Here is a 19,735-nt window from a genome sequence, read left to right as displayed (position 1 = left end):
ATGGGGCCGTACTGGACCTGGTATTGGGGAATGAGCCCGGCCAGGTGGTTGAAGTTTCAGTAGGAGAGCATTTCGGGAACAGTGACCATAATTCCGTAAGTTTTAAGGTACTTATGGATAAGGATAAGAGTAGTCCTCGGGTGAAGGTGCTAAATTGGGGGAAGGCTAATTATAACAATATTCGGCAGGAATTGAAGAATTTAGATTGGGGGCAGCTGTTTGAGGGTAAATCAACATCTGAAATGTGGGAGTCTTTCAAACGTCAGTTGATTAGAATCCAGGACCAGCATGTTCCTGTGAGGAAGAAGGATAGGTTTGGCAAGTTTCGGGAACCCTGGATTACGCGGGATATTGTGAGCCTAGTCAAAAAGAAAAAGGAAGCATTTGTAAGGGCTGGAAGGCTAGGAACAGACGAATCCCTTGAGGAATATAAAGACAGTAGGAAGGAACTTAAGCAAGGAGTCAGGAGGGCTAAAGGGGTCATGAAAAGTCATTGGCAAACAGGATTAAGGAAAATCCCAAGGCTTTTTATACGTATATAAAGAGCAAGAGGGTAACTAGGGAAAGGGTTGGCCCTTGACAGAGGAGGGAACCTATGTGTGGAGCCAGAGGAAATGGGCGAGGTACTAAATGAGTACTTTGCATCAGTATTCACCAAAGAAAAGGACTTGGTGGATGATGAGCCGAGGGATAGTCTCAGTCATCTCATTATTAAAAAGGAGGAGGTGTTGGGTGTCTTGCAAAGCATTCAGGTAGATAAGTCCCCAAGGCCTGATGGGATCTACCCAAGAATACTGAGGGAGGCAAGGGAAGAAATTGCTGGGGCCGTGACAGAAATCTTTGCATCCTCATTGGCGACAGGTGAGGTCCCAGAGGACTGGAGAATAGCCAATGTTGTTCCTTTGTTTAAGAAGGGTGGCAAGGATAATCCAGGAAATTATAGGCCGGTGAGCCTTACGTCAGTGGTAGGGAAATTATTAGAGAGGATTCTTCGGGACAGGATTTACTCCCATTTGGAAACAAACAAACTTATTAGCGAGCGGCAGCATGGTTTTGTGAAGGGGAGGTCGTGTCTCACTAATTTGAGTTTTTAGAGGAAGTGACGAAGATGATAGATGAAGGAAGGGCAGTGGATGTTATCTATATGGACTTCAGTAAAGCCTTTGACAAGGTTCCTCATGGCAGACTGGTACAAAAGGTGAAGTCACACGGGATCAGTGGTGAGCTGGCAAGATGGATACAGAACTGGCTCGGTCATAGAAGACAGAGGGTAGCAGTGGAAGGGTGCTTTTCTGAATGGAGGGATGTGACGAGTGGTGTTCCGCAGGGATCAGTGCTGGGACCTTTACTGTTTGTAGTATATATAAATGATTTGGAGGAAAATGTAGCTGGTCTGATTAGTAAGTTTGCGGATGACACAAAGGTTGGTGGAGTTGCGGACAGTGATGAGGATTGTCAGAGGATACAACAGGCTATAGATCGGTTGGAGATCTGGGCGGAGAAATGGCAGATGGAGTTTAATCCGGACAAATGTGAGGTAATGCATTTTGGAAGGTCTAATGCAGGTGGGAAGTATACAGTAAATGGCAGAACCCTTAGGAGTATTGACAGGCAGAAAGATCTGGGCGTACAAGTCCACAGGTCACTGAAAGTGGCAACGCAGGTGGATAATGTAGTCAAGAAGGCATATGGCATGCTTGCAGCTGTCGAGAACTTTAGTTTGGCCACACTTAGAATATTGCGTGCAATTCTGGTCGCCACACTACCAGAAGGACGTGGAGGTTTTGGAGAGGGTAGAGAAGAGGTTTACGAGGATGTTGCCTGGTCTGCAGGGAATTAGCTATGAGGAGAAGTTGGATAAACTCGGATTGTTTTCACTGGAACGACGGAATGGAGGGGCGACATGATAGAGGTTTACAAAGTTATGAACGGTTTGGACAGAGTGGATAGTCAGAAGCTTTTTCCCAGGGTGGAAGACTCAGTTACTCGGGGACATAGGTTGAAGGTGAGAGGGGCAAAGTTTGGAGGGGATGTGCGAGGTAAGTTCTTTACACAGAGGGTGGTGAGTGCCTGGAACTTGCTGCCGGGGGAGGTGGTGGAAGCAGGTACGATAGTGACGTTTAAGAGGCATCTTGACAAATACATGAATAGGATGGGAATAGAGGGATATGGTCCCCAGAAGTGCAGAAGGTGTTAGTTTAGGCAGGCATCAAGATTGGCACAGGCTTGGAGGGCCGAATGGCCTGTTCCTGTGCTGTACTGTTCTTTGTTATTTAATATTTTTCATCCTTATGATAAATATCATTATTGACACTGATGTGGAATTATACCATTTAATATGAGCAGCACTAACACTGGGATACACTTCTCTGTATACTGCAGGGAACAATGTTCATTTTATTTTTTATTTATTTTTTATTCATTCATGGGATGTGGTCGTCACTGGCTAGGCCAGCATTTATTGCCCATCCCTAATTGCCCTTGAGAAGGTGGTGGTGAGCTGCCTTCTTGAACCACTGCAGTCCATATGAGGTAGGTACACCCGTTAGGAAGGGAGTTCCAGGATTTTGACCCAGCGACAGTGAAGGAACGACAATATAGTTCCAAAAGTCAGGATGGTGTGTGATGGAGGGGAACTTGCAGGTGGTGTTCCCATGCATTTGCTACCCTTGTCCTTCTAGTTGGTAGAGGTCGCGAGTTTGGAAGGTGCTAAGGAGCCTTGGTGCGTTGCTGCAATGCATCTTGTAGATGGTACACACTGCTGCCACTGTGCGTCGGTGGTGGAGGGAGTGAATGTTAGTCAATGGTGTGCCAATCAAGCGGGGTGCTTTGTCCTGGGTGGTGCAGAGCTTCTTGAGTGTTGTTGGAGCTGCACCCATCCAGGCAAGTGGAGAGCATTCCATCACACTCCTAACTTGTGCTTTGTAGATGGTGGACAGGTTTTGGGGAGTCAGGAGGTGAGTTACTCGCCTCAGGATTCCTAGCCTCTGACCTGCTGTTGTAGCCACTGTATTTATATGGCTGCTCCAGTTCAGTTTCTGGTCAATGGTAGCCCCTAGGATGTTGATAGTGGGGGATTCAGCGATAGTAATGCCATTGAATGTCAATGGGAGATGGTTAGATTCTCTTTTGTTGGAGATGGTCATTGCCTGGCACTTGTGTGGCATGAATGTTACTTGCCAATAATCAGCCCAAGCCTGGATATTGTCCAAGTCTTGCTGCATTTCTACACAGTCTGTTTCAGTGTCTGAGGAGTCACGAATGGTGCTGAACATTGTGCAATCATCAGCAAACATCCCCACTTCTGACCTTATGATTGAAGGAAGGTCATTGATAAAGCAGCTGAAGATGGTTCAGCCTAGGACACTACCCTGAGGAACTCCTGCAGTGATGTCCTGGAGCTCAGATGATTGACCTCCAACAACCACAGCCATCTTCCTTTGCGCTATGTATAACTCCAACAAGCAGAAAATGTTCCTCCTGATTCCCATTGACTCCAGTTTTGCTCGGACTCCTTGATGCCATACTCGGTCAAATGCTGCATTGATGTCAAGGGCAGTCACTCTCACCTCACCTCTTGGGTTCAGCTCTTTTGTCCATGTTTGAGCTGAGGCTGTAGTGTGTTCAGGAGCTGAGTGGCCATGGCGGAACCCAAACTGAGCGTCCCTGTGCTGGTTATTGCTCAGCAAGTGCCGCTTGTCGGCACTGTTGATGACACCTTCCATCACTTTATTGATGATTGACAATGGACTGATGGGGCGGTAATTGGTCGGGTTGGACTTGTTCTGCTTTTTGTGGACAGGACATACCTGGGCAATTTTCCACATTGACGGGTAGATGCCAGTGTGTTGTTGTACTGGAACAGCTTGGCTAGGGGCACGGCAAGTTCTGGAGCACAGGTCTTCAGTACTATTGCAGGAATATTGGCTGATGGCATGGCCCATAGCCTTTGCAGTATCCAGTGCCTTCAGTCGTTTCTTGATATCATGCGGTGTGAATGGAATTGGCTGAAGACAGGCATCTGTGATGCTGGGGACTTTAGGAGGAGGCCGAGATGGATCATCAACTCGGCACTTCTGGCTGAAGATTGTTGCAAATGCTTCAGACTTATCTTTCGCACTGATGTGCTGGGCTCCCCCATCATTGAGGAGGGGATATTTGTGGAGCCACCTCCTCCAGTTAGTTGTTTAATTGTCCACCACCATTCACAGCTGGATGTGGCAAGACTGCAGAGCTTAGATCTGATTCGTTGGTTATAGGATTGCTTAGCTCTGTCTGTCGCATGCTACTTACACAGTTTGGCATGCAAGTAGTCCTGTGTTGTAGCTTCCCCAGGTTGACATCTCATTTTGTGGAATGCCTGGTGCCGCTCCTGCACTCTTCATTGGACCAGGATTGGTCTCTTGGCTTGATGGTAATGGTGGGCTATATGCCGGGCCATGAGGTTACAGATTGTGGTTCAGTACAATTCTGCTGCTGCTGTTAGCCCACCCCTCCTCATCAATGCCCAGTTTTGCATTGCTAGATCTGTTTGAAATCAGTCCCATTTAGCATGGTGGTAGTGCCACACAACACGATGGAGGGTATCCTCAATGTGAAAGCGGTACTTTGTCTCCACAAGGACTGTCCAGTAGTCACTCCTCCCAATACTGTCGTGGACAGATACATCTGCGACCGGCAGATTGGTGAGGACGAGGTCAAGTATGTTTTTCCCTCTTTGTTCCCTCACCACCTGCCACATACCCAGTCTAGCAGCTATGTCCTTTAGGACTCTACCAGCCACTCTTGGTGATGAACATTGAAGTCCCCCACCCAGAGTACATCCTGCACACTTGCTACCCTCAGTGCGTCCTCCAAGTGGTGTTCAACATGGAGGAGTACTGATTCATCAGCTGAGGGAGGGTGGTAGGTGGTAATCAGCAGAAGGTTTCCTTGCCCATGTTTGACCTGATGCCATGAAACTTCATGGGGTCCGGAGTCGATGTTGAGGACTCCCAAGGCAACTCCCTCCCGACTGTATACCACTGTCCCGCCACCTCTGCTGGGTCTGTCTTGCCGGTGGGACATGACATACCCGGGGATGCTGATGGCAGTGTCTGGGACATTGTAAGGTATGATTCCGTGAGTATGACAATGTCAGGCTGTTGCTTGACTATTCTGTGGTTCAGCTCTCCCCACTTTGGCACAAGCTCCTAGATATTAGTAAGGAGGACTTTGTCGGGTTGACAGGGTTGGGTTTGCCGTTTTCGATGATTTAGATTTTAGATTTAGAGATACAGCACTGAAACAGGCCCTTCGGCCCACCGAGTCTGTGCCGACCATTAACCACCCATTTATACTAATCCTACACTAATCCCATATTCCTACCACATCCCCACCTGTCCCTATATTTCCCTACCACCTACCTATACTAGTGACAATTTATAATGGCCAATTCACCTATCAACATGCAAGTCTTTTGGCTGTGGGAGGAAACCGGAGCACCCGGAAGAAACCCACGCAGACACAGGGAAAACTTGCAAACTCCACACAGGCAGTACCCAGAATTGAACCCGGGTCGCTGGAGCTGTGAGGCTGCGGTGCTCACCACTGCACCACTGTGCCGCCGGGTGGTCTGTCCGGTTTCATTCTTTTTTATTGACTTTGTAGCAGTTAGATACAACTGAGTGGCTTGCTCGACCATTTCAGAGGGCATGTCAGAGTCAACCACATTGTTGTGGGTCTGGAGTAATATGTCAGCCAGGCCAGGTATGGCAGCAATTTTCCTTCCCTGAAAGACATTTATGAAGAAGAAAAGATGGCTGGCATCTGTAACTTGGTGAATTTATGATGAGGGAGTTCAGATGATGTCACAATTCAAGAGAATTAAGCTTATACTATTTATATAGCGATCCAAATTCAAAAATATGTCATTGCCTTAAACACAGTCCTTGCCCTCTATATATGTAAAACCAGTAGATCTCATATTGCTCATGAAAAGACCGATAATATACTGTTTACAACATGGAATGGACACATCTCAAACTATATTGTACTAGTGAAAAGTCAGTGGAAGCAGTCAAGTAGACAGAGAAATGTCATGCAAATGAATTAATTGATGCATCATTCGCATTAATCCACTAATATCACCAACACTAATTTCTATCAGTGTTATTTCATTCAGTAAATTCAAATTTGAATTAATTGTGCTGCTGGCTATGCAAGTCTATTTTTCCCTTCGTTCATGAAAAAAATGTCAGTCAAAAGACTCCGGGTAAGTAATGTGAAATGATGTCCTTACTGAAGAATGAAATTTGTAATATCGTCACTGCAAGATTACAGGAATTTAATCTCCAGCAAAAGTACTGGGAAGCCACACCATTGTGTAAATTGTATTTCAATGGAAACTACAAAAATGTTGCAGAAGTAAATATAGTAAAAATCATCCATGGTATTGTTTTTGGAAATCTGCACACAATGGCACTGTAATGCACCATTGTCATGGACAGCTAATTTTTCCATTGATAAAATCTTTTCAAGTTAATTTCAGCAACTGATCCAAATATGAATTGTGTTGGATTCAATCATTTTGAAAGTTTCTATTATTCCAAATAATTGTTTAAAATTTGAAACGCATTTATCTGGACCATAAGGGACCAATTTGTTGTTTTGGTTTTCTTGCAAATCTTTTGCTATTCTAATACTTTCAACAATTTGTGACAAAACTTGTAATTCTGTACAAGGTATGTCATTGACACGGGTGAGATCAGATTGTGGCAGACATGTCATCAAAAAATGTCATGATGTTTTGGAATTGGTTGTGAAAATATTAACTTATCAGTGTAGAAATGAATATCAAAAATAATTTTTTAATGGACTAATATGACTACCAAACATCCTGAAGGTAAGCGTGAAAGTGCTTTCTTCGGCAAAAAAAGTGGTTTTCCACTTTCCTTGCAATGGAAAATAGCTGTTCCAACACTTGGGGCTTGATTGCATTGAACAATGATTTCTGTGAGACTTCTCCCTCAACTCAGATCAAGTTTTAAGCTTATTGCAACAAAATGGCTTGTGTCCTGAGAATTTTCTTAGTCACAAAATAAAAGAGTGCTTGAATCAAGTAGCAATGTGCCTGCTGTCTTTTGTTTGCTATTTAAAGCAGGTTATTCTATTTCAACTGAAGTACAGATATTATTTACCATTTTCCTAATTCTGTAGATACTCAGTGTGGTCCTGGCCAAATATACTTTAACTGCAGTGCTCCTGCAAGTGCTTCTGAGACAAGTGTAGGAGCAGGGTGTAGAGATACCTGTGAAAATCTACTTTTAAACATTTCGTGCCCTGAATCCATGCCATGTCTGTCGGGATGTGTTTGCCCATCTGGGTAAGTGACTGTTACTTCAGCTATATTGCATAAGTGGTGCATGCCAAGGATGTTTAGTTAAATTGGAAGGCCAAAGACTATGTTAATTATCTTCCAATAATTTTGTCTAAGACTGATGGTTAAAGTGTGTGAAGCACAGCCAATAAGCCTAAGGTTACAATACAGTCAACCTGCCAGGAGAGAGCTTTTCATACATGCCCAGGGCTCAATTTCCCAGATAGCTTTTTTTAATATTCGGAAGGTTTGTTGGCACTACTCTCTCACAAAATTAAAATGATTCAATACTAAATTTCAAAGCTACCAATTCAATGTACAGGTTTAGTACTTTTGAAAACAAACTTCATATTGCAATATTGTGTACTGCATCCGATATGAAGTCCACGTAGTGAGATGAGCTCCTGGAGGGTACTCTCACAACTTGACTTGTCTATGTCATTATTGGACTATGATGCTGCTTTGGTTTTCTGATCTTCTGTTTTCCTGTCTTATTGCTGATAATCATTAGAAGTTAAAAGATTTTCAATGTTTGCTGGTGTATATTGTATCACAGCTGCAATCAAATAATCCAACTCTTTGCATCTTTGAAATTATTATTGGCATTTCAATTGTATCAATGTAACACTGTACTGTCATTAATGTTCAGGTCATATTACAGCAATGGATTATTGCAGAGAAAGCAAGTCAGTGAAATATGGTATAATAGTAAGCTGAGATTCAGTGACTCTACCTTGACACCAGCACCAGAGTTCAGAGTGGTAATCCTTAAACAATGACTTAATGTAGCACACAAGGCCACATAAATAACCCCAATGAACTCAGTTAAAGGTGCATAACATTTACATTGTGCAACTGATATACCTGCAGATACGATGATTCATTATGGCAGTTAAATCAAACAATAAACGTTTGTATTATCCATGTTACCTCTTTTTAAACACTATTAAAACTATTCTTATGTCATTTTAAGGTTTTTTTTTCTCTCCCTCTTTGTTAGTGCCTTATGTTAAAAAGCAATTAGAAATCTGAGAATAGGATATACCAAATGATGAGAGTTAGGCAAGCATGGTCTGGCTGGCATAAGTGGTTTGAATTTCAGCATTAATTAAATAGGACTTTGTTTTTAGGATTAGTTATTAGCGATTAATTTTTCAATATTTTAGCTTTTTCACTTTTACTCCTTTAATTTTTCTATCTAAGAGTTTTGGCATCGAGATCTTTCCTTATTGTAATTAAAATTCTAAATATGGATATTCCATTCGGTATTCATCCATATCTCATGTTGATGTTTAGAAGAGGGGTGAAAGAATGAAAGGAACGATGCAAGGCAAGTTCACTTACAATAGATGTGGACCAACCTTATCCACACAGCTATGTATAGAGAGTTTCCAAGGAAAACTGCCTTTGCCGGCTGCACTTAATCAGGGAGGCAGTGATAGAGTTGCGCAAACCTTCATTTCAGAGATGGACCCTTCAGTGACAGAGAAGATCATTACAACCCTGAACTTCTTGTGCCTTTTTGAAGCTATGATGATGACTGATGCATTGTTAACTAGGGTAAACCATTATATCATTTCACTCATTTGGCATACTGCCCACCAAAAAACATGGCCCCAAATGACTTCTGGAGTTCCCATCACTGGCTTTGTGCCTTGGCTGTCATTTGCCATGTAAGAGGTGGTGAAATGTATGCCCCTCACAAGTTATTGACGAAACTACTGAAAATGGCAGAGACCCAGCACAATTGCATATTGCAACAGAAGAAAAGCTCAACGTCATACCAAGCCTGAAATTCATTGAGGTGGGGGTGTAAGGGTATAAAACTAAGTCCTTTGCAAAGTACAGATCATTCAGCGTCAGAGGGGAAGGTCAGAGGGTATTATGAATACACGGCAAGGGTTGAGATTAGTAGAAGGGATGGGGTCAGATTGCAGAATCACATCAGCCATCAAGCCAAAAAGACATTCTGCCTATCACACAAATGAGTAATGTAGTATATGAATTTCAACACCAGTGTGATGCTAGATATATAGGCTGTACGTCTCAAAGGTGGATCATATCAAACAGCATATCCCTTCCGTTGTTTGCAACGGGCAAGGTACAGACCATACCCAACCAGCCTGTGCTTACAAAACTCAAAATACAATGTCCAACATTAGATGTGACTCCGCAATTGGACAACATTTGCTAAATAATCCTCAGTGTCCTAAGAATTACGCTGACAACCAATTTAAGATTGTTAGTCGGGCTCGCAGTATGCCGTATTTGCACGTACTGGAAGCTACATATATTAACACACAACGCCCTGTTCTTTGCAGACAGAAAGAACATGTACGCACATTGTGTCTGTTTCAGCTAAACAAAATAAGTGACAGCCTTTCGCTTGTTCATTCCTCAGGGCAATGCCTTGACCAATCAAAGTCAAGTTGCCTAGTTTAAAATCTCAAACAAAGCTTGCAGTTAACTGTTAGTCACCATGGCATTGCCTCTACCAAACAGAGTCCATGTGTCAACCAATCAGCACTCTCTTCTCATACAGTATAAATTTGTTGCTTTCCCTTACATTGTTATTCTTCTGTATTGTCCTGATGAGTGCAAGATGAAAAACTTTGACAAAATTTCAGCAATACTCAAGTTCTGTATTTCCAAACAACTATTTTTAATACTATAGAGCTATCTTACAGAAAGAAAGGGAATAATTACTTGGCCAGGCTAATTGGATTTCTGGTGCCTGAAATATATTAGTGTTACCTTATAACACTTAAATTTATGCACAGATGAAAGTAAATGACTGTCTGAACATGAGTGTTGTGATAGGGTTTAAGGATTGTTCCGATCCCCCCTCTGTTATGACACTTGGGGTAGATTTTAAACTGTTGCCTGGATGTAAAACTGGCATTGTGAATCAATTATACCTATTTGAAACAAATATTATGTGGTTTCTATAGATTCCACTGGAAATGAAAATTGGGTAATTGCTGTATGAGGTGGGTTTATCCATAATGCCAATTTTACTCCTAGCAGTGAGAAGCAAATCTATCCCAATCAGTGTAACAAAATTAAAAAGCAAAGTATTACTTGAATAACTCGAAATAATCAGTTATAATGTTTTTCCTGCAGAAATGACTGCTATATAAATAACTTGTCAATGAATGATATTTGTGCAATAACTGATTTACAAGGCATAAAATGTCGAGATTAAACGCATAGGCTCCAGACAGAATCATTTTATCAAACTGCAAGCATCAGTTAATTAAGATACCGTGGACAACTGGAAGTTGTTGCAAATATTCAGAACTTTATGAAAGAACTTCAGTATTTAATATAGTTACAGTACACAATTAGTTCTTTGTGAAGTACAGTACCTGGTTGTGAGAAGGTATTTCAGATAGCTGCCAACTCATCTCTCAAAAAATCTATTCATTTTTGGATAGTGTTTGGTAACAGAACTGAAAAACTAATATTTCATGTTAAGTTTCATGGGAATCAAATCAGGCTTCAGCATCTTGAGAATTGTGTTTGGCAACTCTTTTTAGCAAACAATGTTAACTTGTAGAAATCAAAAGGAATCAACTGCAAGCCTAGCTATTGAAAGCCTGAGACTACTAAGTAAAAAAACGTTAATGAAGGTACTTAAAGCACCAAAGCTAATTTCATGGATATGTTTAATTATTTGTTTGTGAGATATGTAGTTAATAATCATATAATAATATTTGAGCCAATAAGGTGAAAGGGTGACAGATATTGTTAATCTGTTAATTGTGTGTCAATGGTTTGATTATTTGCAGGTGAAGGGTGTTAATTGGGGTCTTAATTAAGCACTTATAAGCACTCACTGAGACTGGTGGAGGGTTTGAGTGAGGAGCTGCATGTTTGTAATCCTTTTATTCTGCACAATAAATGTAAAAATGGATTAATATAGGCTTCAGAATTATCTTTCCATAACAAGCTTTCTGGAATTTAACATGGTAGCAGAGGATGGTTGCCTAAAGCTGAAGGTTGGAAAATTATTTTTTTGGATAGAAAAATAAAATTTCAGGGGTTATTGTGGAAAATATGGCATAAAGCATGGCATAAAGCAAGTGCAAATTGTCAGGGTATTATTACCCTCCGTTGTTCTGAGTCTGAAACATATGACCAGTGGAAGAATAAAGTGGATATGTGGACACGGATTACATTTCTACCAAAGAGGAAACAAGGTATGGCTTTGACGTGGTCACTCCCTACCAAAAGTAAAATCAGAAGTAAAGTGTTTTCTGAACTGTATGCTCATCATTTGGATACAGATGAAGGATTGGATCTTCTGTTAGAATTCTTGGATGAAATTTACAAGAAAGATGATCTATTGAATGCGTATGAGGCTTGGTCAGACTTTGATAGATTTCGGAAAACAAATGGTTATTCAATGGAGGAATATATCATGGACTTCAACAGACTGTATAAAGGATTCAGGAAATTGAATTTGGAGATCCGTGGTTCAGTGCTAGCTTTTAAATTGCTATATTGTGCTAGGGTGTCACATATGGACAGGCTCCTAGTTCTAACTGGGGTTCGGTTCTTGGACAAAAACTCCCTGTTGGACCAAATGTCTGTGGCCTTAAAAAAATTCCTGGGGAAACCGTCATTTCCTGCAGTCCTGGTAGAAGAAGCAGGGCACTCTGTGGTGACACAAAAAATGGAGGACTCAATATTTGCTAGATTTAGAAATAATCCAGATACTGGAAGCAGGCCTAAGTACAATGGAAGAGTTAAAGACAGGAGGAATGAGGATGAAAGCACCTTTAGCACATCTGAATATTACAGTGGAAGACAGAATTGGAACAGCAATCATAGGCAAATGAATCCCAGGAATGCCCAAGGAAGAATTAGTAGGTGCTTCAGATGTGCACTCAAAGTATCATTATGCAATGAAATGCCCTAAACAGAGGGGCAGAGTCTTCGAAATAACACACGAGGCAGAGAATTCTGAGGCAGAAGAGGAAGATACTGATGGACCTGAACACATTGTACTAGTCACAAGGAGTTTTAGACCTGTGATGAATGTGTTGGCTGTGGCTTCATTCAACTGTGCTGTACTGGATAGTGCTTGTATGTCGACAGTATGTGGAACTGATTGGTTACAGTGTTATCTGGATTCACTCAGTAGTGAGGATCAATGCAAGGTGAAGGAGTGTAAAAATATTACCATCTTTAGTTTGGTGATGACAACACATTGAAGAGAGTCGTAATCCCATGTAAAATAGCTGAGGAAAGCTGCTTTATCACTACTGATGTAGTCTCCACCTTTTACTGTTGAGTAAGCCTTCAATGAAAAAGGCACAGATGAAACTTGATATGGAGCATGATAAGGCAGTTGTTTTTGGGCAGCCAGTGAATTTGCAGTTTACCTAGTCAAGGTATTATTGTATCCCCTTAACAAAACCTTATATTTCTAGTCAGTGTTAGAGAAGTATTGATGGTATCGGGTGTTAAGAATCAGAGAGATAAAAGGCAAATTGTCTTCAAGTTACACAGACAATTTGCTCATCCTTCTTGTCAGAAATTAAAAACCCTACTAAAAGATGCAGTTGTGATTGATGAGTATATGAGGATAATAGAGATTAGATTAGAAAAGCGTGAAATTTGTAAAAATTATCAGAGGACACTATCACGTCCTATTGTCAGCCTTCCGTTGGCATGTAACTTTAACAAGGTAGTTGGCATGGATTTAAAGGTATGGGACAAAGACAAGAATATTTTCATTCTACATTTTATAGACCTAGCAACTAGGTTTAGTCTTTCTACAATAATAAATAGTAAGGACAAAAGGGTGATTATAGACAAAATTATGGAAAAATGAATAAGGACTGGGCTTGGGGCACAGCTATATTTTTTGACTGGTTATGGAGGGGAATTTGCCAATGACGAGTTCAAAGATATGTGTGAAAACATGCACATTATGGTTATGAATACTGCAGCTGAAAGTCCTTTCAGCAATGGGCTTTGTGAAAGGAATCACGCAGTGGTTGATGAAATTTTACATAAAATCTTAGCTGACCAGCCAAACTGCAAGTTGACAACTGCCCTGGCATGGGCAGTTCATGCGAAGAATTTTCTTCAGATGTTTGGAGGATATAGTCCCTATCAATTGGTCTATGGGCAGAATCTCAAATTGACTTTTGTACTGTGCGACAATCCTTCTGCTCTAGAAGGTACGATAATTAGTTCAATTTTTTTTCTACACATTTGATTACTTTACATTCGGGGCTTTCATTACGGCTGAGGTCTCTGAGAAAATTCACAGAGGCATTGTATAAAGCCATCTGAGGCAGAATTTAGTTCAGTAGATTTGGTCTATTATAAAAGAAAGGGCCATAGGGAATGGAAGGGCCGTGATAAGGTAATCAGTCACGATGGTAAGACAGTAGTTATCAAGCATGGAAATCAAACTGTTAAGGTTCATTTCTCACGATTAATCAGAGTTGATTGCAAAATCTCAGAATCTGAGCAGCAAATAGAGGGGAAAGAAGCACCTTGTACCTCAAATACTCATGTGTTTTGTGATGAAGGTCCTGAGGAACAGAATATGGTAGATCAAGAGTTGGTTGGTAATGTAAGCGATTATGATGCTCAGGAAAGAGCTATCACATCCAAAGGCCAATTGCCCTAAGTAGGTACTCAGGTGACATATATTCGAGAGGGATCTTATAAATGGAGGGATGCAACAATTGTAGGATGTGCAGGAAAATCTACAAGCAAGTTTAAATATTGGTTAAATGTTCAAGATGATGGCCAAGAAGCTAGAGCCATGAACTGGCAAAATGGGGTGACAGAGTAGAGGGTAAGAACATATAGGAACATAGGAACAGGAGTAGGCTATTCAGCCCCTTGAGCCTGTCCTGCCATTCAATGAGATCATAACTGATCTGTGGCCTAACTCCATATACCTGCCTTTGGCCCATATCTTAATATCTTAACAAAAATCTATCTATCTCAGATTTAAAATTAACAACTGTTCCAGCTTCAGCTGCTGTTTGTGGGAGAGAGTTCCAAACCTCTACCAGCCTTTGCATGAAGACGTGCTTCCTAACCTCTCTCCTGAACGGTCTGGCCCTAATTTTTAGACTATGCCCCCTAGTTTTAGAATCTCCAACCAGTGGAAATAGTTTATCTTCATCTAGCCTGTCTTTTCCTGTTAATATCTTGAAGACTTCGATCAGATTACCACTTAACCTTCTAAATTCTAGCGAAAACAGGCCTAATTTGTGTTATCTCTCCTCGTAACTTAACCCCTGTAGTCCAGGTATCATTCCTGTAAACGTACTTTGCACTTCCTCCAAGGCCAATATATCCTTCCTAAGGTGTGGTGTGCAGAACTGCTCACAGCACTCCAAGTGGGGTCCAACCAGGGTTCTGTACAGCTGCAGCATAACCTCTGTTTCTTTATACTCCAATCCTCTAGGTTTAAAGGCTAGCATTCCATTAGCCTTTTTGATTATTCTCTGCACTTGCTCGTGGCATTTTAAAGATCTACGCACCTGAACCCCCAAGTCTCTTTGGACCTCCACTGAACTTAACCTCTTCCCATTTAGAAAGTACCTTGCTCTATCCTTTTTTGGTCCAAAATGGATAACCTCACACTTGCCCACATTGAAATCCATCTGCCACAGTTTTGCCCATTCACCTCGTCTGTCAATACCTCCTTGCAATTTTGTGCTATCATCTAGACTGTCTACAATGCCGCCTAACTTTGTATCATCAGCAAATTTGGATATATGACTTACTATGCCATCATCCAAGTTTGTTAATGAATAATATGAATAATTGAGGCCCCAACACAGATCCCTGTGGGACACCACTAGTCACATCCTCACAATCGGAGTACTTACCCATTATCCCCACTCTCTGTCACCTACCACTCAACCAACTTCCTAACCATGTCAACAATTTGCCCTCAACTCCATGGGCTTCTACCTTAGTTAACAGTCTCGTATGTGGGACTTTATCAAATGCCTTCTGGAAGTCCATATAAATAACATCCATAGACATTCCCCTGTCCACTACCTTAGTCACCTCTTCAAAAAATTCAATGCGATTTGTCAGGCATGACCTTCCCATCATGAATCCATGCTGGCTGTCCCTGATTAACTGAAAGCGCAGTGCAAGTTTCGATAGTGGATCTGGAAGTGACTCTTGCGTAAGGAAGCAATCACATACTGGAGAAAGAGCCTCCGATTAAAGTGCGAGGGAGATCTTCTAGCAGTAGTCCCGAAAGACATCAAAGTGCTAATTGAGGACATAGTTTGAACAGATTTAACAATGAAATGCAGGCTAGAGGGCAGTCTCGGAATAGAACAAGAAGCAGAAGTCATCATGATCATGAAGTTTTAGTGGCTGCCAATAAACGTGAGGATAAACTAATAAGTGAAGCAAAACATAAGGAATTAGAGAGTTTAAGAAATTTTGGAGTTTATTCTGAGGTACCAGATATGGAACAGCCGGCCTTGTCACATAGATGGATTTGTACTGAAAACCTCCTTCCCGAAGGAACTTATAAGGCTAAAGTGAGGCTAGTTGCAAGGTGTTTTGAGAAGGGTGATATCGATGTTAGAGTGGGCTCTCCCACAGCTGGAAAAATAATTTTGAAAATCTTTTTGGCTCTTTTGGCCACATATTCATGGGAGTGTAGATCCATTGACATAAAAGCTGCATTTCTGCTAGGTGATACTTTTCAGAGAGAAGTGTATTTGAAACCACCTAAAGAGGCAGCAGATGCAGAAGGAAAATTATGGACGTTGATGATTTCTTATGGTGTGGTACTGCAGATTTTGAGAAATATGTTATTAAGATTAGGGCAGAATTTAAGATTGGGAGTCAGGCTTGTGAGACCTTTAAATATATTGGTTTAGATATTAAGCAGACTAAGGCTGGAATAAATTTGATTCAGCAATCCTATTTAGAGAGTGTTACTCCCATCTTAGTTAATCGTGTTAGGTCATCGCAGAAAGATGATCATCTATCTAAAGCAGAGACTGAGCAATTACGAAGACTGGTGGGTCAATTAAATTGGTTGGGCTCTCAAACTAGGCCTGATGCTAGTTTTGATGTGCTGGAGTTAAGCATGATGATGAAACATCCAAAAGTTGCAAAGGTTTTAAGGGTAAATAAAACATTGAAAAAGCTGAATCTGGAGAAATGAGTACTGAAGTTCCCATCCTTAGGTGAGGTGACCCAAAGAACATGAAGCTAATAATTTTTAGTGATGTTTCACATGCTAATCTTGCTAATGGATATTCAAGTGCAGCTGGCTTCATAATATTTCTGATGGGTGAAAATGGGAAATGTTGTCCTTTAGCTTGGGAGGCTAAGAAAATGAAACGGGTTGTTAAAAGAACATCAGCTGCGAAAACACTGGGTCTTGTGGAGGCAGTGGATATGGGGATCTATTTGTCAAATATTTTGGGTGAAATTCTGAACAAAGGACATCCTGAAGATAGGACACACATTGAATGTTATGTGGATAATTGTTCTTTGTGAGACAATGTACACTCTACAAAAAGTGCGTGTGAAAAAAGGCTACATATTGACTTGCTGGATTGAAACAAAAGCTGGAGAGAAAGGAAATCTCTGAACTTAAATGGGTAGATGCAAGTCATCAGCTATCTGATTGTTTCATAAAAAGAAATGCGAGTACAACGAAATTGTTAGAGGTGCTAGAGGAGGGGCATCTCACAATGTAATACTTTGTACCTAATATGGAATTTATTTAGAAATGTTCTTTGAGAATTGTTAAGACCAGGCGAGAAAGGTGTCTTGGGGTTTGTTAGTATCTTCACCTGGTCTTATTGTAACAGGGTTTAATTTTAAACACACTGTGTTTTGAGCTCCCTTTTTGTGAATCCTTGTGCACAGTTTTCTAATTATAAGGCAAAGAAACCAACACACCAGGTTTTCTGAGGTTTAAAGAAGAAAGTTGAAATTTTATTAAAACTTAAACTTAAACTCTAATACGATTCATGTCTACAGATATATGACACGCCCACGCTAGCATGCACAGGCAGATAGGGACAGAAAAGAGGAGAAAAGATAAAGTGGAACAGTTTGAGGCAATATTTTGTTACTGTGCTTCGAGTTCACTGTTGTCCTTGATTGAAGATATGGTCTTGCATTTCCACGTAGGAGACTTTTCTCTCTTTGAGCTTGTGTCTTCAATGGTTTGCGAAGCTGGTGAGAGCGAGATGAGGGCAGACAGGAGAGAGGTCTATTCAAACCAGGAGCCAGGAGCTTTCTGATTTCAAAATCTGCTTTTCCAGTTTCAAACTGCCCTAGTTGACCAGCAGCTGGTCACGTGACCAACTGGTTTGACCAGGTGTCTTCTGAGTATTGGGGCAGGGACTGGTTCCCTTTATTTCCACACTGTCTGGTACTATACAAAGGTCTTTCCAGTCAGGAGCTTGCAATTTTTAAGGTTTAATGCTCATGTGGCAAAATAATGTGTGCCTCAGTCTTGGCAGGTCGGGGGTTTACCTGACAGCATGTTTATACTTTGTGCATAATATGGAATTTATTTTGAAATGTTGTTTGAACATCTTCATCCAAGTTGTATTGTAAAAGAAAGAAACTGTTAATCTGTTAATTGTATGTCAATGGTTTGATTATATGCAGGTGAAGGGTGTTAATTGGGGTCTTAGTTGAGCACTGAAAAGCAAACATTCACTGCGACTGGTGGAGGGTTTGAGTGAGGAGCTTCATGTTTGTAATCCTTTTACTCTGCACGATAAATGTGAAACTGAGTAAATATAGGCTACAGCATTATCTTTCCATAACAAGTTTTCTGGAATTTAACAGATATTTGCATGAATACATTTAATGCACGAGATGTGATGGACATATTATGCCTGAAGTGTGATGAACACAAAGTTTGCACAATTGTAATGTTTCTAATAATATTACTTGTCAGTCTCTCATGGCGTTGCAGCCAGTAAGTCAGAGAACATGGTCCCTCACTTATTTGCCTCCGGTGTCTTTGTGTTGCTGTTTTTCTCTATCTGTCCCCTGCTTTTGTCTATTCTGCTTCTCTCTCCCTAAGTCTTATTTTAGCTGCTTTGTTTATCCTCTTCTGATTTTCATTTTCCTCTTTCCTATTAGATGATAGGTGTGGTGGGGAAAGGAGTGATGGTTGGACTGAAGGTTTGGGTTGCAGGAAAATTATGTTCTTCAATGGTTTTCTTTCTGTCCCCTCCCCAACTTTCCTGTGTTTCCTTGCTCATTGTGTTCTCTATCTTTCACCTTCCTACAAGCGCTGCACCGTCCATTTTGAATTACCCACTCAATGCCTGTATCATCCCCCCAACACCTGCCTGCTGTTATGCACCTCACATTTAACCCACCATAAAGTTCCCTCCACTCTGTCGCCTAGAGCTCATGTGGCCAGAGGCCAGATGCCTTCTCATTCTTAATTTGTTGCCACCCGCCACCCTCCCATCCTCTCCTAAACTATCTTGATACATTTTCATCAGAGGCTTTGTTTACTTTCAAAATTTAACCTATTAATTTTGTTAATAAAATAAACCAAATCTGAATGAAATACTGTCTTCCTCATAGTCCTTTCTTTCTGTCTCACTCTCTCTGGGCTGGATTTTCATTATGTAGGCGGGAAACAGGAGCTTGGACTGGTTTTGGGTCAGAAACCCATCCCCGGTGAGAAACTTATTAGATTCAGATTTTCAAATGGGTAAACCCTTAATTGGTATGGAGATGAGTTCCTGTCCACTTCGAGTCAGTGGGGCTGGGAATGAGGTGGGGCAGATCAAGCGTGGGGCTCATGTAGACACCCCCACGGCTGCCATCACTGAGACTGCTGGTTGTTCTGATGGAGAGATCTGCAGTTATGCCAAAGTCTTCCACCTCACCAGAGGAAAACGAGATGTCACAGGTGAGATAGAGGCCTGGCACTCAGGGCTGGGCAGATCCTTGCTTTATCTATGCCAACCAGGATCTAATGATGGAGGCAGTGAGGGAGAGGAGACCACTTCGTTGTGTAGCAGGGACACCTCTATGTTCAGTTTTATCTGCCTCTGCCCCCTCTTCCTCCTTCTGTCTCATCTCCTGCTCCTCCCCTGATGAGCTGTCATGTTCCAGGGCCTCACTGTCTTCAAGGTCCACACATTTCTGGATACCATGTAGGACCTTGCAGGAGGTATTGGAGGATGCCACCCAACCAGTCCAGGCACAGGAATCGCTTCTTCAGAAGCCCGATGGCCTGTTCAATGGTTGGCCTGCTGAGCAGGTGGCATTGGTTGTTCACCTCTGTGCCTTAGTCTGGGGCTCCTGTAGAGGGGTCAGTAGACATCTCTTCAAGCAATTTCCCTTGTCCCCTATGATCCATCCACAAAC

At 41.6% G+C, this 19,735-nt stretch overlaps 1 protein-coding gene across 1 annotated transcript in view; it reads left to right on the top strand.

The window, feature by feature from the left end:
- Positions 1 to 19,735, top strand: part of LOC137376907 (otogelin-like) — a 392,329-nt gene that overhangs the window by 147,062 nt on the left and 225,532 nt on the right. Inside the window, exons 23-24 of the mRNA XM_068045865.1 lie at positions 6,286 to 6,430; positions 7,198 to 7,363. Of these exons, the coding sequence (XP_067901966.1) occupies positions 6,286 to 6,430; positions 7,198 to 7,363 (311 nt within the window). The remainder of the gene's footprint in view (positions 1 to 6,285; positions 6,431 to 7,197; positions 7,364 to 19,735) is intronic.

Source organism: Heterodontus francisci, chromosome 14, assembly GCF_036365525.1.
Source record: "Heterodontus francisci isolate sHetFra1 chromosome 14, sHetFra1.hap1, whole genome shotgun sequence".
Lineage (NCBI taxonomy): Eukaryota > Metazoa > Chordata > Chondrichthyes > Heterodontiformes > Heterodontidae > Heterodontus > Heterodontus francisci.
Note: the sequence above shows the minus strand (reverse complement) of the source record. Positions and strands in the feature narration are given on the sequence as shown.